The 27,703-nt window shown below is 37.9% G+C and overlaps 3 protein-coding genes and 1 pseudogene across 6 annotated transcripts in view; 3 read left to right on the forward strand and 1 right to left on the reverse strand.

The window, feature by feature from the left end:
- The window catches only part of LOC125220299 (SNW domain-containing protein 1-like), a 22,596-nt gene extending 13,171 nt beyond the window's left edge, over positions 1-9,425 (forward strand). The window contains 3 exon segments of the mRNA XM_048122459.1: positions 5,575-5,602; positions 8,811-9,099; positions 9,101-9,425. Of these exon segments, the coding sequence (XP_047978416.1) occupies positions 5,575-5,602; positions 8,811-9,099; positions 9,101-9,425 (642 nt within the window).
- A 2,809-nt stretch (positions 9,426-12,234) lies between these two features.
- Positions 12,235-17,766, reverse strand: LOC125219944. Of its 4 annotated transcripts, none has more exons than XR_007176261.1 (4): positions 17,494-17,766; positions 17,341-17,414; positions 15,530-16,341; positions 14,848-15,449 (listed from the first exon to the last, which is right to left on the reverse strand). XR_007176261.1 is itself a non-coding variant. In XM_048122038.1 (4 exons), exons 3-4 carry the CDS (start codon positions 16,321-16,323, stop codon positions 15,002-15,004), a joined length of 423 nt encoding a protein of 140 aa, XP_047977995.1. In that variant the 5' UTR covers positions 16,324-16,341; positions 17,341-17,414; positions 17,494-17,766; the 3' UTR covers positions 14,848-15,001. The 4 variants fall into 4 exon arrangements, 1 of the variants encoding a protein (XP_047977995.1); XM_048122038.1 differs by having other exon boundaries at positions 14,848-15,157; positions 16,057-16,341; XR_007176260.1 differs by lacking the exons at positions 14,848-15,449; positions 15,530-16,341 and adding an exon at positions 12,235-12,527 and having other exon boundaries at positions 17,494-17,755.
- A 2,227-nt stretch (positions 17,767-19,993) lies between these two features.
- LOC125220300 lies at positions 19,994-21,209 on the forward strand (annotated as a pseudogene).
- Positions 21,210-22,909: 1,700 nt separating this feature from the next.
- Positions 22,910-26,440, forward strand: LOC125220302 (SNW/SKI-interacting protein A-like). Its single transcript, XM_048122460.1, has 3 exons — positions 22,910-22,984; positions 23,117-23,144; positions 25,020-26,440. Exons 1-3 carry the CDS (start codon positions 22,910-22,912, stop codon positions 26,438-26,440), a joined length of 1,524 nt encoding a protein of 507 aa, XP_047978417.1.
- The last annotated feature ends 1,263 nt before the right edge of the window (positions 26,441-27,703 follow it).

Below are 27,703 nucleotides of genomic sequence, written 5' to 3' on the forward strand. Positions count from 1 at the left end.
TCTATCTTGATAAATCCTAAATAAATTTGGATAATTATTATCCAATATAAAACTTAATTATTTAATTGATTCTCCCTTGACTAGATTAAATAATTGTCGTTAATTATCCTGAGTGTTTAAAATGGCATGCATTAAATAGATTTATCTGTTTATTTGGTGTTTATCTATTTAAAGTGGATTATCTGCTTTATCTGCTTATGTGATAATTATGCAAAAACCATACAAAATGTCTAAGTGATGATTACAACAAGTGCGTTGTATACGGTCTCCATCGGTTGGACTTCCAAATTTTGTGAAGCTGATTTTCCAATATTATTGCCACCTGCAAAGTAGGGACAATAATCCTACGAAAACAGTAAGTTCATAAGGGCGGACTTCTCACATAATAAATAAAATGAACTAGAAAGTGGTTCCCAATATTATTGCCACCTACTGCAAAGTAGGGACAATAATCCTAAGGAACTGCAAGTTTCAGGGTTCAATCAGAATTTATGAGATAGCTTGGTTTTGTTATCAGCACATGAACATTGTCATGGGAGTGTGTCGTAGAAATAAAATTCTGTAATGCTAAATCTGATGGTCGTGCTTAGGCAACATTAGGCGCATTAACCTCCAAAGGAGGATACAATTTAATGCGTCGGTGTTGTGACCAGTAAAATTGTCAAAATTTTAATGCGTATTAACCTCCAAAGGAGGATACAATTTATTAATTTTGTTGTTGTAAGATACATAATTGTTTTGTGGTTATTTGTGATTATGTATTGAGCATGAGTATTTGATAATAAGTTTATTTGCCAAATCTTCATTATGTCATTTAATATTTGTCTGCGATCCTTAAAGAAAGAAAACTCGAATGCCTAAATTATGTAGACCGGAAACGAAAATGGATAAGTTTCTCATCGCTGAAAACCTTGAGTTTATACTCAATAATTCATGTCCTCCATTTCCTCGACATAATTCCACGAATAATGTTCGAGAATGCATTATGCATGTACTTGACAAGCTATTTGAGGAATAAGGTCAAGCTATTTTCCTTTAAGTAGCTCGACAAGTCTTGGTTAATAACGATGAAAGATGGATATCAATAGAATCTGTCAAGATGATTCGATTGGAATATCCTAAAGTGACAGAATGTTTTGAGGATCTTTTGATCACTCAAATAGTTTCTGACACAAGTCATCGCCTAAAGTAACAAGAAATGACTACAAGAAGGTTTAACTGAAAAGTAGAAAATCTTCAGAATAATAGTCGTTATGTTACTGTTAGAGCAAAGTAACATGATAGATGACAAATTCATAAAGGCTGCATTTTTTAAGTCCTAGTTCATTTGAACAAAAGACTAGATGTGGAAATGGGAGAGCCTGAATTGTCATCAAAGTTTGTTTAAAGCAAGAAAAGATGCTTTGTGAGTTGGATTGACCTATTTTATAGAAGGACAATGACTTACATGACAATGCAACTTTTAAGTAAGAGATCTTGATCCAGTTAGGTTTTTGTTGCAGTGGGAGCTATTAATGCTCAACTATTGTTTTATGGTTGATGCTTAAGGCATCATAGTATTAAAATTATATAAGTGCGACAAGGTTGAGTATTCAACAACACATCAACTTCTTAATCATTGAATGATAAAGTATTTATGGCTCTTAGCCTTAAGGCCAAGAAAATACTTAGAAATTGTTCTAACTATCAAGATTTTAACATTTCGTTAAATAGCTTGAGAGTTGAGAAAGTCTATTTGATGCACTATGAGTTAGAATCATTTGATTTTTCAAGAGATTCAGAATACTTATAGAAGTGCAACATAAAAAGACTAGCAAGTCTTAATGGTTTACACAAGGAGACGAGCAAAGGGTTATGATCAGTAGTGGGAGTCTAATCTCCATTAACGAATCCAAGCATTCATCTAATGAATGAGATAGTTATGTAAGAAGGAATCTAAGTCTTTCTAAGACAAGTTTGATTAAGTGATGAGTTGTACTCATTAAAATCTTATCATTGATGGGATAAACATTAAAGAAACTACCAACATCAGTACCTTCTACAAAACACGAGTTGTGGACTAGAGCGACTCTAGTCTAGCACATCTCAAGGTGTAATGTTGTTCCAACACGTGTTGGAAAAGTGTCCAAGAAATTGGAGTTGAGTAATGAGGCATGTTTTATGGTTTGTCCCAAATGATGTAAGGTTATAAGTTCTGTAATCTTCAAAGATATAATTCTTGTATGAAGATCAAGAGATGAACTACAAGCCTAACAGCGTGATAACTCTCAAAATAAAGAGAGAGATATCGGATTTTCCACATTACCAAGAAGTCATACCATTAGAAACTTTTGCACTAATAAAATCAACTTCAATACCTAAGATTGTAAGAACCATATCGTAGTGGGAGCGTTCCACTGGAACACAACAAGTTCATGGGTCTAAGAGTGTCGTAAGACTCAGTCTTAGATTAACTTGAACATAATCCCTTTAACTACAATGTAATATTGGTTAATTTGGATAATCATCTTTGAAAAGGTGATAGATTCCATATTACAATCTAAGATAGACAACATGTTTTACAAGACTTGCAATACTACCTACAGGCTGTGTCAGTCAGTGGGAGCAAGTATCTTTGCAAGTGTAAATATGGATCTCAAATGGCTAGACAATGACAATGGGTTATGCCCAAAGAGAATTATCTTCTCGCTATCGTTGTGCCATGATTTATTCGATCATATTGTCTATTAGAACTTACATAAATTAGAATGTATGTATTATGATTGTCAAGACAGCCTTCTATAAATAGAAGTCTTGAGGAAATCATCTACTAGAACATTCTAATGGATATGTAATTAAGGGCAAGAAACGCATGATTGGAAGCTTATAAAGACCTTCGTGGTCTTAGGCAAGCATCTAAATCAGAGTATATGTGTTTTATCAAAATTGTCAAATGTCTGGAATTTGACTTTTGCCCATAGCAGTGCTGTAAGCACCAGGAAGTTGAAAGTGCATTAAATGTGGTATTATTGGTACTCTACGATGATGAAATCTACAAAAGTTGCAAACAACTAAGATTGGCATCTGGCGTAGGAAACTGGTTGTCTACCCAGTTTAAGATAAATGATCTAAGAGAAACTAATTACATTCTTAGCATCTAAGTCCTTTTAAGATGCTAGAAAGAATGTTAAGATTCTCTTAGGAATCCTATATCTATACATTGCTTGGAACATTTTAGCATTAGAAATTCCATGAAAAGGTTTATACCTTTCAATATGGAATTGTCTTGTCTCTAGTCAAGTGTCGTTTGACGCTTAGTGAGATCAAGAATTATGAGACTAGTTTCGGAGATAGTTGTCTCATGTATGCTATAATGTGTACTAAGTTTGATATTAGTTGTGCTTATGCATAGCAAGTATATATCATATTAACCATGGCAAAGGATTTTGATTGAGGTAATGAATATACCCTAGTGCTTGAGAAAGACTAGTAACTATATTCTAGTTTACCAGTCATTCATGTAATGTCCTTGGGGTTACACTGTCTTAGTTTTATGACTAACTAATCAGTGATCGAGTAAGTCATCCTCTGAATATGTGTTTATCTTAGGAATATCTTCCTAATAGCTTTAATCGTAAGTTTGAGTATGCCTATGAGTATTATTTTTTACTACTCTAGTGAAGGCTAACTCAAGGGACACACGAGTTTATTAAGCTAAGCAATCACATATGGGGATGAAATTAATTAAAGATCAAGTGCGCAGCAAAGACATTATGGTGAAAAAGATATTATTAGAGAACAACCAAGCCGATTTTTCTTTCACTTTGTGAAATGAATGGTAGTTCGATATATCTAGTATCAATACCTGCTTTGTGTATAAGTGGGAGAGTTTTTGGCAGTGGGTATACTCGAAAGCATGTTTTGAGTATAAGTGGGAGATTGTTAGGTTTGGTATACTGAAAAGCATGTTTCGAGCAAGTTTCGCTCGAATAGAATCTTGCTTGTATACGTAAAACTCTATAATCCACTTTTAACCCGATTCAGTATTATTCGAGCAGTTTCGCACGAATAGAATCAGTATATTATTACATTGTGTTTGCTTGTACATTTATAAGATGTTTTACAAACATTTAAATGCATAAGAAGTAAACAAAATCTAAGTCTTTTGCTTAGTAGACCGGTTGTGGGCGTCGTCCACTTTAAGGTAACACGGTCAGATCTAAGCAATGCTTTGCATAAGAAAAAGAAGAATTTCACAACCTAGATAGGCTTAGACTACCTATCGTGAAAGGTTGCAATGTCAGTCCGCATATTTCTAAGCCTTACTGAAATAAGATGACATTGGTGTGGTATAGCACTGAACGGATCTAACAGCAAGACGTGTCTTTATGCTATCTACTGAAAGACTAGGTCTTGATAAAATACTATTTCTTAATCTACATATGTTAGCATTGAGCATACGGTATTGATTATGCACTACTTTGACTTATCAAATGGTGCGGGTTTTTCGCAACCCAATAATCCTGATATATTGGGTAGTGGTGATTAATATCTAGCGGTGCTAGGATTGCTATTATGTTGAAACGTGCGCGAGGTGAGTCTCGTTTGATAATGTCCTCAAGAGGAACTCGAACAAAGTTTTATTATTCGGAAAACCGGCTGTTGGAGTTTTATCGCTCTATGAATAATAAATAAATGTTTCTTGCTAAGTCCACTCTTGGAATTAATAAGATATTAATTAATTAAGTCCATAGCAGACATTAATTAATTAATGGACATTTATATCTTAAGCGCGGGAAATAAATAATAAACAAAGTGGAAACCCGGATTACTTGTAATTTCGGATTTGGATGGGGAGAGTTCAATATTACTTCTGTAGTGGCTGCTCGTAATATTCCAATATAAGCTTGTATTAAATTGTGGGTTCAATTTAATTAGTAAAAAGCTAATTGGGGGATCCCATATCCAAAACCTTCCATATATCCCTGTCTGGGCCCAAAAGGAACTTAATATAAATAGGAGAATAAAGGAGACAGAAAGAATTATTATTCATTAATTTCTCTACAAAATTTCGTTCCTTTCTCTCTACAGAAGGAAGCGAATATCTCATGATTTTCTCCTCCGTGAGGAATTTTTCCGTCTTCTTTATTCGAGTCCTAGTATTTTGATAAGATCAGCCCACCCTGATATCGAGATACAATTCGGGAACCAGAGAGAAGATCTGTGGTCTAGTATTGAAGATCATCGTGGAGAAGGTGCGAGCAATCGAAGATTCTTTGGAGAATCAAATCGTTAACTCTAAACCGTAGTATTCATGTTTAGGATTTACTTTCTATGAGCATGAATTATTTGCGTTCTAGCATGCAATTATCTGTTTAACATGTGAATTGATTAATCGCATAATTTATTTGTTTTGTACAAGTCTTCCGTTGTGCAAGGGGCACAAAACCCCAGCACTTCCTTGAACCAGAAACGCGCCGGACCTTTCACGATTGCCCAAAAGCCCGCTCCACATCCTTCCGCGCGGACTCCTGCTTTGCCGCAAACAAGACTCTCCTCTCACAATTGGGCAACTGATCGTCTTCCAAAAAACAGGCCACCTTGGGTATATGCCATCGGCCAAGTAGTACCCCGTATGATGTGTGCGGCCGTTGGCAGTGAACTGGATGGCCGGACCGCGACCCCTGCAATGATCGACGAATAGGGTGGACGAGTTGAGGATGTTGATGTCGTTGTTCGACTCGGCTACACCAAAGTAGGCATGCTAGATCCAGAGGCGGTGTTCAGCGACGGCTTCTAGGATCATCGTCGGGTGGCTGCCCTTGTAGCCGCTAGTAAATTGGCCTCTCCACGCCGTCGGGCAGTTCTTCCACTGCCAGTGCATACAGTCGATGCTCCCTAGCATCCCAGGGAAGCCGTGCACCGTCTCGTGGATCCGCATCAGGCTCTGGCAATCATCAGCAGTCGGGCGTCGCAAATATGTGTCGCCAAAAGCCTCCACAACTAACTTACAAAATTTAATGAGACATTCACGGCCAGTTGTATCCCCGACGTGAAGGTATTCATCGAACATATCCGCTGATGTGTCGTAGGCCAACTGGCGGATCGCAACCGTGCACTTCTGCAACGGCGTAAATTCGGGTCTACCGATCCCGTCTTCCCGAAACTGGAAGTACTTATCACGTCCCTCCAACGTGTGCACAATGCGGAGAAAATGATCTCGGCTCATTCTAAATCGTCGGTGAAAAACATTCGGGCCCCACCTTGGATTCTCGGCAAAATAATCTGCGAACAGACGTTCGTGCGCTACGTCGTGCTCGCGGGGGACATACATCCGACGTCGTATCGGGCGAGGGATTCATTTTTGAGACGATGAGAGAGAATAATTGATAAGGCCAATTTCATGCATCGGTAATGTGCAAAAAAATGTTATAATTTGCTGGGTCTAACACGTTTCCTAAGCCAGGTGTGTGAAGAAAATTGCTAAATCAAGGAAGTTATGAAGGAGATGGTCTAGCAGGAGAATGGAACGAAATGAGCAGGAATTACGAGGAAATTGGCGTGATAAAGGAAGTCTACAGCTGAGGGCAACAAAGTCATTATCTATACCTCGCTGGGCCACTAAAACGCCTATAAATAGAGAAGAGCATGCAGCGCAATGGATATAGTTCTTTCACTCTTCTTAGCTCATACATTTTCACACACTTGGGGATGGTTCTGGGGTAATCGTGATAGGGGGGGTATTTTCTAAAGATTTCGTGCTTGGCAACACCGTCCTAGTGAGGGCGAAGATACAATTACTTTTAATTTCAGCTGTTTTTGCTAGTTTCCACCGTCGAACTTCACTTTTGGGAGTCGACTTGATGTTGATAATGTTTTACTGCTTTACCGTTCATGGATCTGCGTTGAGCTTTTAATTTCAAGTTATTTTGCATAGATCTCTCTGCTGTTAGCGTAATTCTTCAATTGCTATGTCGATCTCTGTTTATTTCGTTGTTAAGGTGTTTGATGTGGAATTTGGTGACAGATCTGTGGTTGTTTGAGTATTCGGAGTTCTTATTTGTAAAATCTGACGTGATGGAGAGTTTCTTCTGTTTGGAGTTCATGACGGACGCTTGGATCCGGAGTGGATTTAGCGTCTGAGGTTGGATTTGGCGTGTGGAAAGACAGTAGTTTATTAGACTTGTTTTATTTCTTCTTGGTTTCTATTTCACTTCGTCTAGGGTATGCAGATCTGCTAAGTTCTTCGTTTATTATGCATAAATTTGATTTCAAGTCAGTAGCTCTGTTTTTGTTTTGCTCATGCTGTTCTCCTTAAAGAAGTTTTACGCAAATTTGGTTGTAGAAGACGATGTCACTGTCAGTTAGTACGAGAGTTAGTTATTCTGCCAACTTTTCAGTCGTACCTTGCTTTTTAGACATGGTCCCCACCGCAGATTTAATTCCTAGGTCTAGCTGTTAGGTTAAGTTTTTTTTTAGGTTCCCAAGTCAAGTTAATTCTAATTTTCCTCAACCCAAGAAAATGCGTGGCAGCAGCCAACACCAAAAACACTCCCAAATCCTTGATTATGAGTCTTACGCATCCTTCTCTGTGGGATCGATCCCTACTTCCCTATACTAGGTTTAGTAAAGTGGTTGAGGGTTTTTGAAAAGAATAGTGCTTTGTGTGTCCGACGACCGGGATTCCTCGCGACCCACGAGTTCCTAGACCGAGTGATCTAGTGGACTTGCTGCATCTAGGGAACCTGTTATTTTCTTTATTTGAACAGCCTTAGCACAATTTAAACCCTTTCAATAATTGAAGAGAAATTGAAGAGATGTGACATTGGAGTGTGTGAAATGGTAGAGAATCGTAGTGTGTAAATATGAAAAATTTTTGGAAAAATCGGGATTCATCGAACAAGGCTCGAGTCAAGGCCCGACCCATCGTCCGCGACGTCCACAGTGGTAGACGATGGGGTATCCTCCGAGCATCATCCGCGGACGATGTATCGGGCGCGGACGATGGTTTACCCATCGTCCGCGATGCTGCAGTGGCGGACGATGCGACGGATGATGCATCATCCGTCGCATCGTCCGCACCATTGCGGATGCCCTTATGCACATACTTCCTCCGTGCTTTATAACCAGTCATATATTAATTCGATATAAATTTTTAAAAAAATAAAAGAAATTGCGTTCTGACTGTGATTTATATTTTTATATATTTTCATAATGAGAATGTGAGATATAACATGCCCGTCTGCATATAATTGTATCATATTTTCCTTGACATTTTGTTATAAAATTAATAAATAGAAGTAAGATCTATATTCCATAACTTTTTCCATCCATTTCTTTACCTTTTTTTATTTAAAGTTATAGATGGAAACTAAGCATGAAACGGGGATAAAAATATATATTGATATACATGCCATATTCGATCTTTTCCGTATTGGAATTGTAAAGGAGGGTTTATAAATTGAAACACAAGGTATTAAGATCATTACGCATCTTCTCCTCCGTTCGCATTGAAACTTCTTTCTCCTCTCTGCGATTTTCAGTACTCCCTCCATCCCAAGATATTATACCCTTATTCCACTTTGGGGTGTCCCAATACACTTGAACCATTTCTATTTATGGTAAAAAATTTACTCTACTACCAACTCCACTTACACCATAAACAACTATCTCCTAAATTCTTGTGCCCAAAAGAAAGGGGTCTAATATCTTGGGACGAAGGGAGTAGTTTTTTTTCAATTTGCGATTGATCGTTCGAAAAATTTCTACTCCATTTGTTTATCGCTGATCGAATTGAACCATGGTGGAGTTCGATAATGCGGCTAATTCAGTGCCTCCTTATATGAAACGGGTAGGGTTTAAGCCGTCGAAGCGTGAGGATTTTGGGGATGGAGCGGCTTTTCCTGAGATTCACTGCGCGCAGTATCTATTTGGGATTGGGAGGATTCATTATGCAAATTCTTTGAGTCAGGATGAGAATGCGAAGAAGATTGTGTATTCTCAGCACTCGGATCTTGTCCCAGTCTTTGCCAAGGATGTTGTTGCAAAAGAGGATGGAATGGATCTTGATGAGAAGCAGAGGGAGATTGATGAGACAACACAGCAAACCAAGGCTGCATTAGCAGATTGTGAATGTTAGGTTGAATGCTGCGGAATCTAAGTTCATCAGGTATAAGCCGTCTCAGCAGTCGGCATGTGCTAAAGGGAGAATCATTCGCGTGGTGGGAATGGCAGTAGATCCTTTGGAGCCTCCCAAGTTCAAGCACAAGAGAATTCCGAGAGGTTCGGATTCTCCACCAGTCCCCGTCATGCATTCTCCCCCTCGGCCCATGACTGTGAAGGACCAGCAGGAGTAGAAAATCCCACCTAGCATATCCAACTCGAAGAATACTAAAGGTTATGTGATTCCTCTCGACAAACGGATTATTTACATACTTTATCTATAGAGTAAGACGCTACGAAAACCTGATTATGGCCACTGAGCAGTCGATTTTGGTGGTGATATGGGCGGCGTGGCCACAATTCCGCACCGCCTTTGATAAGGCAGCGTATGCCGTCCATGCATCCTTTGTTGCCACCGTATACGTCCTCCATGCCACTGGTCCTCCTGCTTTCGCCGACGACACTCTTTCCGTACGTTGCAAAGGTAATTTACGTTAATTTCACTATTTTAGGGTTTTCCCGATCACTGATAAAATTGAGAACCCGCTAAATTGCTGATCCGTTGTTTTTTATTTGGAAGGAAGATTACAATGGAAGAGGGTTTAGGAAGATAGAATATAACATAGAGCATTAGGAAGATAGAGTAGCAAAAAATGCACTAGCAAAAAATGGAAGAGAATGGTAGAATATAACAGAGAGCATTAGGAAGATAGAGTAGCGAAAAATGCACAACTCCAAAGCTAAAAGAAGTCCCCAGCAACTGTAAACTTTTTATATTTTCAATTTTAGTGTGTTGTCTGGTGTATATATTATGGGCTCCATGAAAATAAATAGTTAAAGTGGAGAAATGGTAAAGTAAGAGAGAGAATAATGTTGAGAAGAGTCTTATCTAAGTTATTCTCTTTTTTACTTTTACCATTTCTCCACTTTAACTATTTATTTTCATTTTTACAAAACGAGTGCGCAAATGTGACCGGGACTCCTAATGGCGGACGGAGGGAGTATTAGTTTTGCGGTAGCAACGATGGAGTTTGCTACAAAAGATGGGTGGATCATTGATCACAGGACTGTATATCCACATTTGTCTCAATTCCTCTATCAGTTTTCGACTGTACCATCTCAATCTTGTCTTTATATATCCATTCCTAATCATTTTTGCCATCAATTTAATCCCCTCTTGTTTGACTTGGTCGACCAACTCATAAGAGAGATAATACAACAAGTTTGGAATAGCTGCTTCTAGGTCTGTCTTGTTGAAAAAATCCTACTGCCACACCAACCAATTAAACATGTTAACGTATGCATCATTTTACTATTTTCAATTTGAAATAGCATATTTTACAAATTCAAATACATACCAATGCTTCTTTATACCATACTTCACGATTAGAGGTTTGTTTGCATCTATTGAGAAACTTTTGTTTTTTCTCACATAATAGACTCCACTCTATGATCGGAAATTTGTCTTAACATGCATGTCTCCATCTTCAGCAATTTCTCTTATTTTTTTACAACTGTGACCCCAAAAACAAATAAATAAATCAAGTAAAATAATGTTGTTTTTACTAAGAAAAGTAAAAGGGAGTCAAGATAGTACGTAAAAGTATAGTATAATGAGAAACAAGTGAAACGGTTGATCATCTTGAATCAAGATTTTCATGTGTTAAAAATAGGGTTACTAGTATTTTTTTTATCTATTTTAACTTTAAATAGATGCAGCGTTGTAAACTTACGTGTTTAATAAAATGTATACAAGCAGTGACGGATCCAGGAATTTTGGTTTGGAGTACGAATCGTAAAACATGAAATAATATACTATAAAATAATATTAGAAATTTTTTTAAAAAAAGCAATATTTTTTTAGATAAGAAATGTACTGCAAATAATATTACACAAAATAATGAAATAGTATAAATAAAAATCAAAGCAACTAAACAAAATTATATAAGAGCATCATTTGAAAAACAGGAATATTTTTCGAGGACAAGTTGTGCTACAGATAATACTCCCTCTGTCTGCGAATAGAAGTCCCGTTTTTCCATTTTAGTCCGTCCGTGAATAGGAGTCCCGGTTCACTTTTACCATAATTGGTTTTACCATAAATGGTAATAGGGTCTCACCTTCCACTAACTCATTTCACTCACATTTCATTTAAAACTAATAAATACAAGTGGGACCCCTATTCCACTAACTTTTTTTCACCCACTTATCTTAACATTTCTTAAAACCTGTGCCACCCATAAATGGGACTCCTAATGGCGGACGGGGGGAGTATTACATAAAATTATAAAAATAATAGAGTAAAATCAAAGCAATTAAAATAAATAAATAATAGAATATAATATGAAAATTCAAATTATATAGAACATGCTACTCCACTAAACAACCTAATAACTAAAAAATTAAGTACATAAACAGAAAATAGGTGCGCAAATAATTACTACTAGATATCTACGTAGGGGTGCGTTAAAATGACAACACATCTTATAATAACATCATACCACCATTTCTAGCCAATCATTTGTACACGTGGACGAATAATAAGTGTAAAAATCTCGTCCAGCAATATACAACACTGTATACAATAATTTTTTCTCGGCCAACAATATCCAACACGCTATACAACAATCTATAGATTGTTGTGTAGCGTTTGTAATATTGCTGGATATATGGTGTCACAGTGTCACTTTAAGAGGTGTTGTCATTTTTAACACAAACCGATCTACATAACTTAAAAAAAAGAGTCTAATATTATAAAGAATAGTAAATAATTGAAAAGATTATTTCGTCTAAACATAGCTAAAAATATATACATTGAGGTGTGAAGTTAAATAGGTTTATTTGCGCCCAGGCGAGATTTCGAACACGGGCTGGAAAAGAGAATCCTGGAGCATTTGACCACTGCAAATAGTACTTAAACGAACGAGATTTGGGGGTACACTCGTACCCCTTTGTTCCAACGTGCGTCCACCAGTGTATACAAGATAGCCAAGATAAAAAAAATATTACTCCGTATAGTAAATGTCACGACCGCCCTTTTTAGGGTTAATAAATGCGAGTGGTCGCGACTAATGGGATTTTAAGAAAGGATAATTTTCTAGGGTTTCAATAAAGAGTTAGACAAAGATAATTATTATTCAAATAACTGAGGAAAAATCAGAGTAATGACTTAGCATTTAAATCCAAAGACAACGGGTATCATATTTAATAAACCAATAGTAAACAGGGTTCATAACATAGTTGTGAAAGAATGTATTATTCAGCGGAAGCATTCAAGAGTAAGAGTGACACCATGTATGAAGACACGACGTCCCTCGAAGTTCAAAATAAATCCAACAATGATTAAGGTTCGACTCAACACCAACACAAGCTCGTCGCCGCTCAATCTGCACATAGGAAAAACACATGCAGGGTTGAGTACTATAAAATACTCATTGGACTCATGCTGAAAAAATTTTAACAAAATATTTATATTTATCATGCCATTGTTACGCCACCATCGGGGTTTTAGCTTTTGAAAGGCCCGAGACACCAAAATATTCCATTGTTCAAAATCACGACTGCGCAGTCATTTTCCCATAGACATTTACCATATCTGCTCATACATGACTTGGAATGTGGCCACAAACCAAGTCATTAGACCGGCCAACCCGTACGCTGACACACGGTCTACCATAGGTGTACACTAATCCAAGTAGGGTTTGCGGCCCTACAAGGACCCGAATTAGATTTAAATAATAAATGGCAAAGCCATTTCAGATAGGCATGTCAAAACAAAAATTATGTCACGATAAACAATTTGCATTTCATTCCCATCGATAAAATAGTTAGGACATTGTCCTCATTTAAAAAGAGAGCCCACCTCAATCGTTTAATCTGTAATATATTATTTCCCTTGCGATCATAATTCACTTACAAGATATCACCCTTGTAATTGAAAATAACACATAGATCAACACAAGGAATCAAACAATTAAATAAGATGCATCCTTAGGCTTCGATTATTTTATCAATAAGATTATAATTTTTCTATTTAGAACTTGGTTTATTTTGATAATTTCAGCTGCCCAAAGAATTAAAACATCGGCCCAACTCAAAAGTCATAAACTCCCATTTCCAAAACACACGCATGTACTCCCATTTTATTTAAAACAAACACCAAAAGTTTGGCCCAATATCTAATTAAATACACCCTACGTCCGACAATAGGAGTCCTGTTTTTCTATTTCAGGATGTCCGCGAATAGGAGTCCCGGTTCCCTTACCATATTTGGAAATACAAATTAAATATATCATCAACCCCCCTAAACCCATCCCATACCGATGACACCTCATTTCTCACTCTCTCTCACTCTCTCTATCCTATCACTCTCTTCATCCTCTCACTACCTCAAACCCTAATCGCCGCCGCCTAGATCTGTGAAATGGACTCCTATTCCGAACCAGTTTCTCCTATCTCTCTCTCGGAGACCCCTAATCCCCTTCCATTTCCTCCTCCTCAAACCCTAATCGGAGCTGCCTCGCCTTACTCCCAGGAATGGGAATTCGACCCCTCAGAGGCATCGATTCCGACCCCAATCGCGACCCACTACTCTCCAATCCCAACATACTCGTGGGAGAACACCGCCTACATGTATGCAACTGTTGTTCCTGAGACGCCGATGGACGATCTACTCCCTGAAACTCCGGTGACTGTGTCGCTTGAGTTTGATTGCATGTCTATTGTTGTTCCAAAGACGCTGATGGACGATCTACTCCCTGAAACTCCGGTGGCTGCATTGCCTGAGTTTGATTTCATGTCTCCCTTTGTCCCTCAAACGCCTGCGATCAGGCGAGCGAGAAAACGCCTGATTGAGGAGGAGGAGTGGTTCAAGGAATTATTGGTGATGCTCTTGCCAGGCATGACGGATCTACTCTAAATCTGTGAGTCTTTCTGTCAATATTGCCTTAGAACCACCCCCTACATTCATAGGGTTTGGAGGTTCATATGGTTGGGGATTTATGGGATTCCGAGGGGGTTGGGGATATCTGGCTCTATGATGAAGGGTTTAGGATTGTTGAGATCAGCCACCCCCAATGTTGGGTTTGGAGGCTGAGTATAAACTGCCCTATGATGATATTTTTCTGAGGGTAATTGGGGTTCCTCGATTGGTTAATGTATTCTGCTATGTTTGTGGATTGATGGTTCTGATTATTGCTTCTGATGATGTTGCTATTGTGTTGGTGGTGCTTGGTTTGTCTCTGCCTTGTGTTAAATTGAGTTCAGCCACCCCTTTAGAGGTTTGGAGGCTGAGTATAAACTGCCCTATGATGATATTTTTCTAAGGGTAATTGGGGTTCCTTGATTGGTTAATGTATTCTGCTATGTTTGTGGATTGATGGTTCTGATTATTGCTTCTGATGATGTTGCTATTGTGTTGGTGGTGCTTGGTTTGTCTCTGCCTTGTGTTAAATTGAGTTCAGCAACCCCTTTAGAGGTTTGGAGGCTGAGTATACACTGCCCTATGATGATATTTTTATACTCCTTGATTGATTATTGCTACATGCAATGTCTGTGGATTGATTGTTCTGATTGGTTTTTCTGATGGTTGTGGTGGTGATTGGTTTGTCTCTGCCTTGTTGTTAAATTGAGTTCAGCCACCCCTTTAGAGGTTTGGAGGCTGATATGTCATGCCCTATGATGATATTTTTCTGAGGGCTATGAAAACTTCATTAAATATGTGCATTACATGTTCTTTGCACTAGTTTTGCATACAAAACACAAAATATCAGACCTTACTGACCAAAAACATGAAGGCCTTACTACCAAAACACTTCCACTATCTATCTAGAATCCAAAAGCAGAAGCCAAAGCCCTAATGTCATATCCACAAGTACTCCAACACATCTCTCACAAGCTCCTCATCCACATCCAGTGCATTGGGCAGCCCCACAGTTCTTTCCAACCTGTTCTTGTTAATGTGAGGGACCTTGTAATTGTTCCCACCCCTAAATACCATGATCTGTGTGAGGCAAGCCTGCAATTAGAGGAATACTCTGTTTATGGTTTGTGGTGACAGCTCTCATAAGAGCTACACACATTCTCCAACAATGTGTCAACATTATTGCATGGTTTCTCATGCTGCAATGTCTGAATGGCCCTGAGAAAACCTAGGTCTAAAATGTTGGTGTCAGGTGAATTAGGTGGTTGACAAATCAGATGGATTTTAAATCCATCTGATTTGGCAACCGCCTCAAACTCAGCATCCACACCATTTATGTGGGGTGTGGCATTGTCTTGTGCCACTTGGCCTTAATTGCTGGTAAAATCTGTCAAGCACAAAAAAAAACCTAAATGATGATGTTTATAAACATGAGTATGATCTGATAGGTTGGGAAAAATAGCATACCCGGTGTATAATGCAGTCACTCATCACACTCTTGTTAACTGACTGGATTGGTTTAGGCTCAAGTGTGCCTCTAGGCCTATTCTTGGATTTCCTTTTTGCTGGCACCACTTTCCATCAAATTTGGTTTGGCCATCCAAGCTAAACACAGGCCTACTTACAGCACACATGAACATCACTTTGGTGATGAACCTCTTTGACTTGCATGCCCTATATGGCTCATCCTCATCCGGCAAGAGGTAATACATGTCTGATGCCTTGGTCATATAGAATCATTTTTCATCACTATGCACAACATTGTGCATGCTTTCAAACTGAACTCTACCTGCATTTATACTTGGCTGAAGTTTACTAAGGCACCATTTCAACCTAGCTAACTTATTTGCATCAGTTAGGACAGGTTTGATAGCATTTGTATGTGGCCTTAATTTGTCCTCCTTAATCCACTGACCAAGTGTACTTTTGCTAACAGACAATTTGTGTGCAATGTTTCTAATTGAAGACCTTTCAAGTGTGGATAAAGTTCTAACCTTTTCTTCATCTAGAATTAACTTGTTTGAATGATGATAGCCTTTAACCTTGCCTTCCATGATTGCAGGTTCCCCCATTTGCATCTGTTGTTTTGCTTTCTTCCACAGCCTATAAACTGTCTTCCTGCTTATGCCGTGCTCCTCTGCTGCCTCCATTACTGCCCCTCTTGTGAGCACTCCATCGATGCTGTGCTTCAGTAGGAACTGCACCACCAAGTTCTTCCTGCTGCTGCTTAAGAACAGTGTTGTTCTTGGCCCCTCCTCCATCCCAATGATGAACTTTTTCTGACGGAGTATGAAAATTTTCTTCTCACTGTTGTTAGATTTTTTGTTTTTTTGGGAGGTTGGTTGAGGTGTGTTAAATGCAGCATGAATGTATTTATAGGAGGCTACAAAAGCTGAATTTTTAGTGCAAATTTGTGTTCAAAGTTCCCTCTAAAATGTTTAAGATGGAAACTTAAAATGTTTTGGTCACTCCGTGTACTATGTGAACAGATTTCGGTGGATTTAGGAATGGAAGACTGATTTGGGATTCAATTTTTGGTTCTATTTTATTTATGCATATTTCAGTTTTTTTTTAAAAATTTAAATTAGGAATATTAAAATTTGGTCTTCCATGACTTTTTAGAATTCATCCAACATTTTAAGTGGGTCTCAAATTCCACTATCACACTACATTTATTACACACTCAAACTCCATCTTAAAACCCGTGCCACTTGTAAATGGGACTGCTATTGCTAGACGGAGGGAGTACTCAAAATCCAAGGAGATTAAAAGAATTTAAAAAGGACACAATTTACTCCTATTTCACATACAAACACATATACGCCCTTTTCACTTTAAAATATTTAAATAAAAAGAAAAGAAATTTAAAGATGAAGAACACATATTACACTTCTCAAATGAAAATCCCGTCGGCCTCCCTTCTCCCTCTCTCACCTTTCTTCCCCAATTTGGGACTCAATCATACACCTCCAGAAATAAATTTCTGCTGGCTCTCTATCAAAATTAACACACCAAAAGTTACGGAAATTAAAGCTCCGTCGCCCAGCACCAAATCGAAGGGTCACCGCTGCTGTGGTGTTCGCACTGTCCAGATCGGCAGGTCCCCCAAAGCAGCCCCAATTAACCCCGCCGATAAGTTCTAAAATTGATTACGTGAATTAAACTTTGATTCTTTAATTCAGTTTGCCTCGATTCATTGGATTAGTGGATTGATTACAGATTGTGGTATCCGGTGATGTATGCAGTATGAAATCGGATTGGGTAGAAGAATTGTATACCTTTAGCAACAAATCGGCTTAGGCAAAAAGATCGAAGCTTCTGGTTTTTCCCCTTCCGAATTTGATCCAAATTTCTGTCAGAAAAGGGTTTCGGTGTAAACATGAATTCATCTTATTAGGAAGAACATGGAAGGGACATGAAGGGATGATTACCGTGGTCAAATTAGGATTTGGAAGAGAGAAAGATGAACTCCTCTACTGCTCACTCCGCCGCTTTGTGGTTCAAAAGTGAAAAGAGAGTGACTGCGAATTTGAGTGAGGAGGAGAGATTAGGGTATGAGGATTAATATACTACATAATGTGGGAGTATAATTGAGAGTTGATTGTGGTTTAATTTTGGAACAGATTGTAGAGTGGTTGAAACGGTAAGGAGAGGGTGTAAAAAGAGTAATTTATTTCACAATTAAATTGGAATTGACTGATTTTTAATTGAAAATAATTTTTGCGGGAGAGGAGAAAGGCGTGATGAAGAAAGAGGAGAAGTCTTTGCGGATTTTTTTTTATTTAATTTATCATACCTAACTTGGAATTGAGTGAAATAAATATTCTTCATGGAAATGAATTATATATATTAAAAAATTAATTCTGTCAATGCACCTTTAAATCCTAAATCAAATTAGGTCACAAGAATAGCAATAACCAAAATTTATTCGCCAATTAATTCACAGACGCCACGGCGTTCAAAGCATTAAATGCAAAAAAAACTAGGGTTCGAAAATTAGAATTCAAAAAGTGGAGCGTTGCAGTAAAAGTTTTGTATGATAAAATTAGCCAACTTTAATAAACAATTAGTATTAGATCAACCGTGAAAATTAAGACATACCTTATTTTAATGCTAGAAATATCGGCCGCTGAGGATGCTGCTACTCAACATAAAATTTGTGTTGTCAATTCACGAGGTATAGTTTGAAGATATGAAACTTCATTCTTCTTTGGAATTCTCCTCATCCTCATGATTAATGATAATTCCATGTGTTTTGACTTCTGTAACTTGTATTGGAGATTACATTTTATAGGTGGTTTTTATAAGTTTTAATTAGGGATTGATTCCTAATCAAACTGCAACATGGAAAATATTTGAGCATTTTAAGGAATCTAACTTTCGCGAAGAATTTGTAATTATGAAAAAATTCGCAGTTTAATTATGGAATCTGCATACACATATTTTGTTTCCTTATTTGAGCTTATAATTCAGCTAATTAAACTTCTAGAATGAATTTTTATTTTATTTATTATTGTAAACACGGTGGAGTTTCTTGAAGTATGTGCATATGGGGAGTGTTATATTGCTAACTCAATATCTAATTGCTAACTACAACTAAATAATAGCCATTAGATATTCAAATTAAGGGCCTAGATCATCAACCAAAAAATATCAATACGATCAACAAAAAATGTTAATAAAGCCATAGGATTAATTCCATAAAATATCAATAGGGGTATTAATGTCAATTAACTTCATGTTTAGTTATAACTAACTTTTAAAAGAAATCCCAAAACTTTAAATTCATATAACATATATCAAATCAAAGATAATTTTATAAGGATTCCAACGATATCATATATGCATATGTTCCGACGTCAAAATTTGAAAAAAAATTCAAAAAATTTTCAATTTTTTCGTAAAGCAGAAATGTCAACATACTATATAAAATATGTCAATATAATACATGTAGAATGTCAATATAAACAATGGGTTAACATTCTTAAAGCATCGTGTTGACATTCTCAAAGCATTGTGTTGATATTTCCGAAACACTATATTGACATTTTCATCTAAAACCCTAATTTGGCGCTTTTTTTTATTTTTTTTATTTTATTAATAAAAACGAAAATTACACGTGGCAAATTGTAGACCACACGTTTTCTAAAATCCTATGGCCTTAAATTAGTTGTAATTAGCAATTAAATGATGAGTTAGCAATTGATCACTCCCATGTGCATATTATTCAAATTATTAATACCGTACCTTTATAAATTTTAAAATAATTGTAGAATATTTTATTGTAATTATCAATAGTTTCAGTCATAATCGATATATAATCTTTTGGCTTCAGTTTCGGAAATTTATTTTTCAAAGATATCGTAATTATGAGAACTACGGAACGTGAACATATATACATACGTACATATATTTTGTTTCTTTATTAGAGCATCGGTGAGGAGAGAGTTGTAAAGTAATAATATAATTACTATATTTACTTTTTTTTTTATATAAAAAATTATTCTTCAATAAGAAGTATTCGAAAAGGTATTATATTTTTTTCATTTTAAAAAAATAAAATTTTATAACTATCATATTTATCTTCTTTTGTACTATCATTTTATTTTTAAAAATAATTTACCTTAAAATATACCTTTTCTTATGGAATATGTTACTTTTAAGACATATTTCACTTTTTAAAAAAGTAAATTAATACATGGTATACCTATTATATATACCTTTCCCTCTTAGTGATCTTAGATTAAAATTCCCTGCCTCCCGCCATCTCCCTCTTTCTCTCTCTCTCTCAACCGGAGCCTTCCTCGACGCCACGCCCTCTTTCTATCTAATTATATTAGTATTGATTTCATTTAAAAGTTATTAAGACTTGAAGAAGAAGAAGAAAGAAAGTAGAGGAAGTATTTTGCTACAACACCCAAAATCTACAATATGGCTACTGAGCAGTCGATTTTGGCAGTGATATGGGCGGCGCGGCCTCAATTCCGCACCGCCTTTGATAAGGCAGCGTACGCCGTCCACGCGTCCTTTGTTGCCACCGGATACGTCCTCCACGCCACCGGTCCTCCTGCTTTCGCTGACGACGCTCTTTCCGTATCCTGCAAAGGTAATTTACGCTAATTTCACTATTTTAGGGTTTGGAATGCTATTTCTCCAAATTTAATATGTTCAATTTGTTGATTGCTGCGGACGTGATTTCGTGCAGATGAAGTTGGGATGGATGGTTGGAACAATGTCGAACATAAGTATGCGTTCGTATCTCAAAGGGTTCAAAAAAGGTGCTCGTGAAGTGCCTTGTGATGAATGATAAATTGATCGTTGATGTTCTCAAGGAAGGAGGCTCCGAGCCTCTGCATCTTGAATTGGAGTAAGTTGAATAAGTATAAGAACTTTGATAGTATTATCTTTGCTTACATATAAAGGGTTTTTCGACTCACTAGTATATCGGTTTGTAGTGCTGGTGAATATGTCCAAGAGGATGCCGGGAGCATTTATGGTTCGCAGTTCAAGAATCTGGGGAAGCTAGTGGAGAATATTAACAAGGAAATTTTAAACAAACTGGATGCTGCATCGGCTTCTAGCTCTAGGTACTTATTTATGTTGGTTGATCGTTGCTCTTTACTTGCTTCTAATGTAACTGTTTTGCTTTCTCTGCATAATCTTAATCTAGGCCTCATGTATCCGTTTCTTAAGTTGCTTTGTTATGTGAACTGTAGTACAGAGGAAGAAAGAGATCGGCTCAGGGTAGGACCTGATACAGAAGACCCTTATCTACCGTGAGTATTGTCTCTCTCTCTCTTTCTGTGGCAGAAAGTAGTATGTATTCTTTGATGAGCTAACACGTGTATCTTCTGAACAGAGGCATACCCCCCGGTTCCCGCTTTGATCCTTATGGACCTCCTAATGTACCTGGATTTGAGCCTGGTCGATTTGCCAGGTAGTTTACACTGATTTCGTTGTCTAGTTGAGTAATGAGTCGAACTGTCCATGACTATGTTTTACCATAGTTTAAATTTTTTCCTCTCTTGATCACAATTAAATACTAGTCTAATATGATGTATATGTGACACAATTTAACATGAATGTATCCAGAAATCCACCAAGATCTGGAGGAGGATTACATCACAGACTTGGAGCGCTTCCATAATGGCTCGGATATGGTCAACGGATGGAGAGTCTACAGCCGAGGAAATAGAGGAGTAGTTTGGCCGGAAATTTAAGAAATTTAACTTTCACGAAGAACAGGAGTATTATAATTTTTAGCTCAATTCACAATATCACGGAAACAAATTAAAATTGATAGTACTACATGATACACTAATAATAATTGACAACGGTTTTAATTTTAAGAATTCCTTCATTTTGATTTTAACGATTTATTTTAAAAAAATTTAATTTCTATAAATTCTTAAAAATATTGCAACACATATAATAAACATTGTTTAGTTGGTATTGTTTCTAGACACCAGTATAATAAACATTTTCTTCTCTTGTTTGGTAGACTTGATTTTTAATTTTGTTGTTCCCATTTATATTCTACGTCTGTGCTTCATGGAGAGTGAAAGCTGACCGTTCTCTATCCTTTATTCTTGTATTGATATAGAGGAAAAATAGGATTTTTTACCAAATTTTAAGAGGTAGTATTCGTACTTATTACTTTATGAAGATATTACTAGTATTTTATACTATTATATTACTTTTATTTTTTAGGTAGAATATGGCGGCCACATGCTATTTTGAATGAGTTATTTGTCTATAAATAATTTGCATTTCTCTTGAAAAAGTTTTAAATTCAAATACATGAATTGTAATTCATCGGACTTTTTCTTAAAGAAACCAGGAGCGAAAAAAAATAACCATAATCTCCAAAGAAAAAACAATCTCTGTTTTCTTTAAATTATTGCATGACTCCATCACGTAGAGTATTTGTAGCATAAATACATAAACTCTGTTAGACAACAAATTTGAAAATTAATACTCCTTTAAAACTTAAAAATTAATAACATCAAAAATGATACAGTATCATTTTAATGCTCATAAATTCTACATTAATTTGTCACTATTACTTTCAAAAATAAGTTTTGGTGTAAAAATCTTCTCCAATTATAAACTAAATTCAAATCATTTGTGAAATAACACCAAATATAGTACTACTACAAAAATTTTGTGAGATAAAAATTTAAAAATGGTTTATATTTCGAATTTGGTGTGATATATACTTAAGAGTAAGAGCCAAAAGCAATCCTAAATATAAGACGATTTTACGATATTAGTCCAGAATATTATCTTTTTAATTATTTAGTCCAACACAATTGAAAACGGGGCAGATTTAGTCCTTTTGGACTAGATAGTTGGGCTATGGAGATTCTTTAACAACATTAATCCGTTTACCCCTTTTTTAAATATAGAAAAATAGTGTACTGAAATTCTTTAGTATTTTAATATAGTTATTAATTTGTATTTTTCTAGTTATTAGGACATCCACGGTGGGACGCCCTAAGTAACACCCTATGCACCGCCACGTCAACATTTTATCATCCTCCCATTCCACCTGCAGTGGAGCGGACTATAGCCCGCCCTAAGGGACTCTCTAAGCATTTTATCTATTATTTGAATATTTAAAACATTACAATACGAACTAAAAAAAACTACAATTTCTCAACGGCGGCGGTTGCGGTTCCAAACTTCTTCAATCATGTCGGTCATGAGCTGAGTATGGTCTTGTTGGTTGCACATTGAGGCCTGTCGCTGTAGAACCGCACCGAAGCCTATCAGTAATCCTCGAGTGACTGGCGAGGTCGCCGTGCTAGAGCTAAACCCGGCTTCATCATCCACCCAATCGGTGACATGTCCACGTTCTTGTTCGACTATCATGTTATGCATGATGATGCACGCATACATGACGTCGGCGATGACTTCCTTGTACCATAAACGCGTCGGACCTTTCACGATTGCCCAAAAGCCCGCTCCACATCCTTCCGCGCGGACTCCTGCTTTGCCGCAAACAAGACTCTCCTCTCACAATTGGGCAACTGATCGTCTTCCAAAAAACAGGCCACCTTGGGTATATGCCATCGGCCAAGTAGTACCCCATATGATGTGTGCGGCCGTTGGCAGTGAACTGGATGGCCAGACCGCGACCCCTGCAATGATCGACGAATAGGGTGGACGAGTTGAGGATGTTGATGTCGTTGTTCGACTCGGCTACACCAAAGTAGGCATGCTAGATCCAGAGGCGGTGTTTAGCGACGGCTTCTAGGATCATCGTCGGGTGGCTGCCCTTGTAGCCGCTAGTAAATTGGCCTCTCCACGCCGTCGGGCAGTTCTTCCACTGCCAGTGCATACAATCGATGCTCCCTAGCATCCTAGGGAATCAGGCTCTGGCAATCATCGCAGTCGGGCGTCGCAAATATGTGTCGCCAAAAGCCTCCACAACTAACTTACAAAATTTCTTGAGACATTCACGGCCAGTTGTATCCCCGACGTGAAGGTACTCGTCGAACATATCCGCTATTGTGCCGTAGGCCAACTGGCGGATCGCAACCGTGCACTTCTGCAAAGGCGTAAATCCTGAAACTGGAAGTACTCATCACGTCCCTCCAACGTGTGCACAATGCGGAGAAAAAGATCACGGCTCATTCTAAAACGTCGGTGAAAAACATTCGGTCCCCACCTTGGATTCTCGGCAAAATAATCTGCGATCAGACGTTCGTGCCCTACGTCGTGCTTGCGGGGGACATACGTCCGGCGTTGTATCGGGCGATGGGCTCGCGCCACCGCTGCCTGCTCCCGCTGCATTTGTGCCAAGCATTCCGCCTTGGCTTCATTAACGGCATCGAACAAGGCTCGAGTCAAGGCCCGTCTGCAGCCATCCGATTTACTCAAATCGTAGTCGTCGGGATTCATTTTTCAGACGACGAGAGAGAATAATTGTAGAGAAATTGAAGAGATGTGAAATTGGAGTGTGTGAAATGGTAGACAATTGTAGTGTTTAAATAAGAAAAAAAATTGGAAAAAAAAAAAAAACAAAACGCGTGAGCATTGTATGACCCATCGTCCGCGTCGTCCACAGTGGCGGACGATGGGGTATCCTCCGCGCATCGTCCGCGGACGATGTATCGGGCACGGACGATGGTTAACCCGTCGTCCGCGATGCTGCAGTGGCGGACGATGCGACGAACGATGCATCGTCCGTCGCATCGTCCGCACCATTGCGGATGCCCTTATGCACATACTTCCTCCATGCTTTATAACCAGTCATATATTAATTCGATATAAATTTAAAAAAAAAATAAAAGAAATTGCGTTCTGACTGTGATTTATATTTTTATATATTTTCATAATGAGAATGTGAGATATAACATGCCCGTCTGCATATAATTGTATCATATTCTCCTTGAAATTTTGTAAAAAAATTAATAAATAGAAGTAAGATCTATATTCCATAACTTTTTCCATCCATTTCTTTACCTTTTTTTATTTAAAGTTATAGATGTAAACTAAGCATGAAATGGGGAAAAAATATATATTGATATACATGTCATATTCGATCTTTTCCGCATTGGAATTGTAAAGGAGGGTTTATAAATTGAAACACAAGGTATTAAGATCATTACGCATCTTCTCCTCCGTTCGCATTGAAACTTCTTTCTCCTCTCCGCGATTTTCAGTACTCCCTCCATCCCAAGATATTATACCCTTATTCCACTTTGGGGTGTCCCAATACACTTGAACCATTTCTATTTATGATAAAAATTTACTCTACTACCAACTTCACTTACACCATAAACAACTATCTCCTAAATTCTTGTGCCCAAAAGAAAGGGGTCTAATATCTTGGGGCGGAGGGAGTAGTTTTTTATCAATTTGTGATTGATCGTTCGAAAAATTTCTACTCCATTTGTTTATCGCTGATCGAATCGAACCATGGTGGAGTTTGATAATGCGACTAATTCAGTGCCTCCTTATATGAAACGGGTAGGGTTTAAGCCGTCGAAGCGTGAGGATTTTGGGGATGGAGGGGCTTTTCCTGAGATTCACTGCGCGCAGTATCTATTTGGGATTGGGAGGATTCATTATGCAAATTCTTTGAGTCAGGATGAGAATGCGAAGAAGATTGTGTATTCTCAGGACTCGGATCTTGTCCCAGTCTTTGCCAAGGAAGTTGTTGCGAAAGAGGATGGAATGGATCTTGATGAGAAGCAGAGGGAGATTGATGAGACAACACAGCAAACCAAGGTTGCATTGGAGCAGATTGTGAATGTTAGGTTGAATGCTGCGGAATCTAAGTTCATCAGGTATAAGCCGTCTCAGCAGTTGGCATGTGCTAAAGGGAGATTCATTAGCGTGGTGGGAATGGCAGTAGATCCTTTGGAGCATCCCAAGTTCAAGCACAAGAGAATTCCGAGAGGTTCGAGTTCTCCACCAGTCCCCGTCATGCATTCTCCCCCTCGGCCCGTGACTGTGAAGGAGCAGCAGGAGTGGAAAATCCCACCTAGCATATCTAACTCGAAGAATTCTAAAGGTTATGTGATTCCTCTCGACAAACGGATGGCTGCTGATGGCAGTGGGCTGCAGGAGGTTCGGATTAGTGATAATCATGCTAAGTTATCAAAGGCTCTGTATGTTGGAGAACAGAAAGCTAGAGAGGCTGTTGCAGCGTGTTCAAAGGTTCGAAAGGAGATGGTGATGAAGGAAGAGGAGAAGAAAGTTATGGAACTACGGGTGTTGGCACAGAAGGCTAGAATTAAGAAAAGTGGAGTAGCTTCTGCTAATGATGGTGATATGATTGTGGTGTGTGAAAGGGATAGAGATGGCCAAAAGCAAACAGATGATGAGAAAGAGGAAAGATTGACACGGCAAAGAGAGAGAGTGAGGCAAAGAAGACTGGAGGCGAAAGATGGTGGCGTGAGGAAGAAGGGGAAGATAAGCCGGGATAGAGACCGTGATATCACTAAGAAAGTGGCTCTTGGGATGGCCAACACTGGTGCAAGAGGGGGTGATGTTATGTATGATCAAAGGCTCTTCAACCAGGAGAAAGGGATGGATTTGTGTTTTGGTTCTGGCACGGACGACGCCTACAATATCTACGACAAGGGTCTGTTTAATGCACAATCTGCTTTGACTACTCTGTTCAAGCCCAAGAAAGACCGTGATGATGAGATGTATGGTGGTGTTGATGAACAGCTTGATAAGATAAAATGCGTCAAGGTTGACCGGGCGTTCACAGGTACTTCCGAGAGGGCTGGCCCAATAGACATGCCTGTTGAGTTTGACAAGGAGCAAGATCCCTTTGGTCTTGACGAATTCTTGAAGGAGGTCAGGATGAAGGAGAGTGGCGTATCCAAGCGAGATGGCTCAGACAAAGATCTACCCTGAGGAGGTAGATTACCTTTACCTTATGTCCAAGCTTGAAAGCTTCTTTTGACCAAACCCTCTCTTTATACGACTGTTTTGCTACAGCTTGTTTGCTCATAAGTATTTGTGTTTTGATTATCCTCTATCAAGTATATAGATAATATTGTTGCCACTACATCGTTTATCCCATGTATATTTGACTATATCAAAGTTTTCATTTTCTCTAGTCCATATCAATTATTTCATTTTACCAAACAAAATATTTGGTATTGAATTAAAATTCAATTCGTTCCAATTCAATTCCAATTCCAATTTCATGTACCAAACGGATCCTAATTGTTAAGCATTTGTTTTTCAATGCATGATTTTATATAGTGTTGTTTTGTAAGTTGAGTGGAAAGATAATAAAATAGAGATGATGTTGTTTCTATTATAGGAAATATATCAATTCAAATGAAACAATAAAAAAGAAGAATGTTTTATTAATTTGAATTATGATAAATTATTTGTGAATTTGAAGCCAAAATGTTAAATAATAGTGTTATTTGATCATTATTATAGAAGGCAATATATACTTCTTTCATAATAATGTACAAATTTAAATTTTATATACTTCCTCCGTCCCAAGATAAGTGATACGCTCTGATTTTACACTGTTCTAAGGCCATTATTTGGTCCGTTTTGATGTCAAAGTTGCATTACATGTTTATTACTTGCATAATTATCCATTTTGATATTTTGACTATTTAGTGAGAAATGTGCACAATAGAGTTGAAAAGGGGCATAAATAGGTCAAAATCCGGAAGTTGGAGCAGAAGCACAACCCAGCGGTCGGTTGCTGAAAACCAGCCCATAGAGCTCGAAAGCTGTCCGTCGGGCCCCTGGGCCGCTTTGCGCGCAACAATCCCAGTTCAAACCCATTTTTTCGGCGATTCTGAAGTCCAATTAGGGCAGAGCTTCGCGATGGTACCTTGAACATCTACATACTATTCTCTTCTTTTTTGACAAAGCTTCGCAATGGTACCTTGAACATCTCAATTGAAGTTCTGTGGAGGATGTTATGGTCATTCTACGAACGTCATGCGATGCTGTCAAGTGCTGAATTTAGGCAGAAATTCAAGGAAGGAAATAAACTAATCCCTGTGTCCACGAATAGAAGTCCCGTTTTCCCATCTTAGTCCATCCGCGAATAGGAGTCACGGTTCAATTTTACCATAAATGGTAATAGTGTCCTACCTCCCACTAATTCATTCCACTAACATTTCATTTAAAACTAATATATAC

This window comes from Salvia hispanica, chromosome 4 (assembly GCF_023119035.1).
Source record: "Salvia hispanica cultivar TCC Black 2014 chromosome 4, UniMelb_Shisp_WGS_1.0, whole genome shotgun sequence".
Lineage (NCBI taxonomy): Eukaryota > Viridiplantae > Streptophyta > Magnoliopsida > Lamiales > Lamiaceae > Salvia > Salvia hispanica.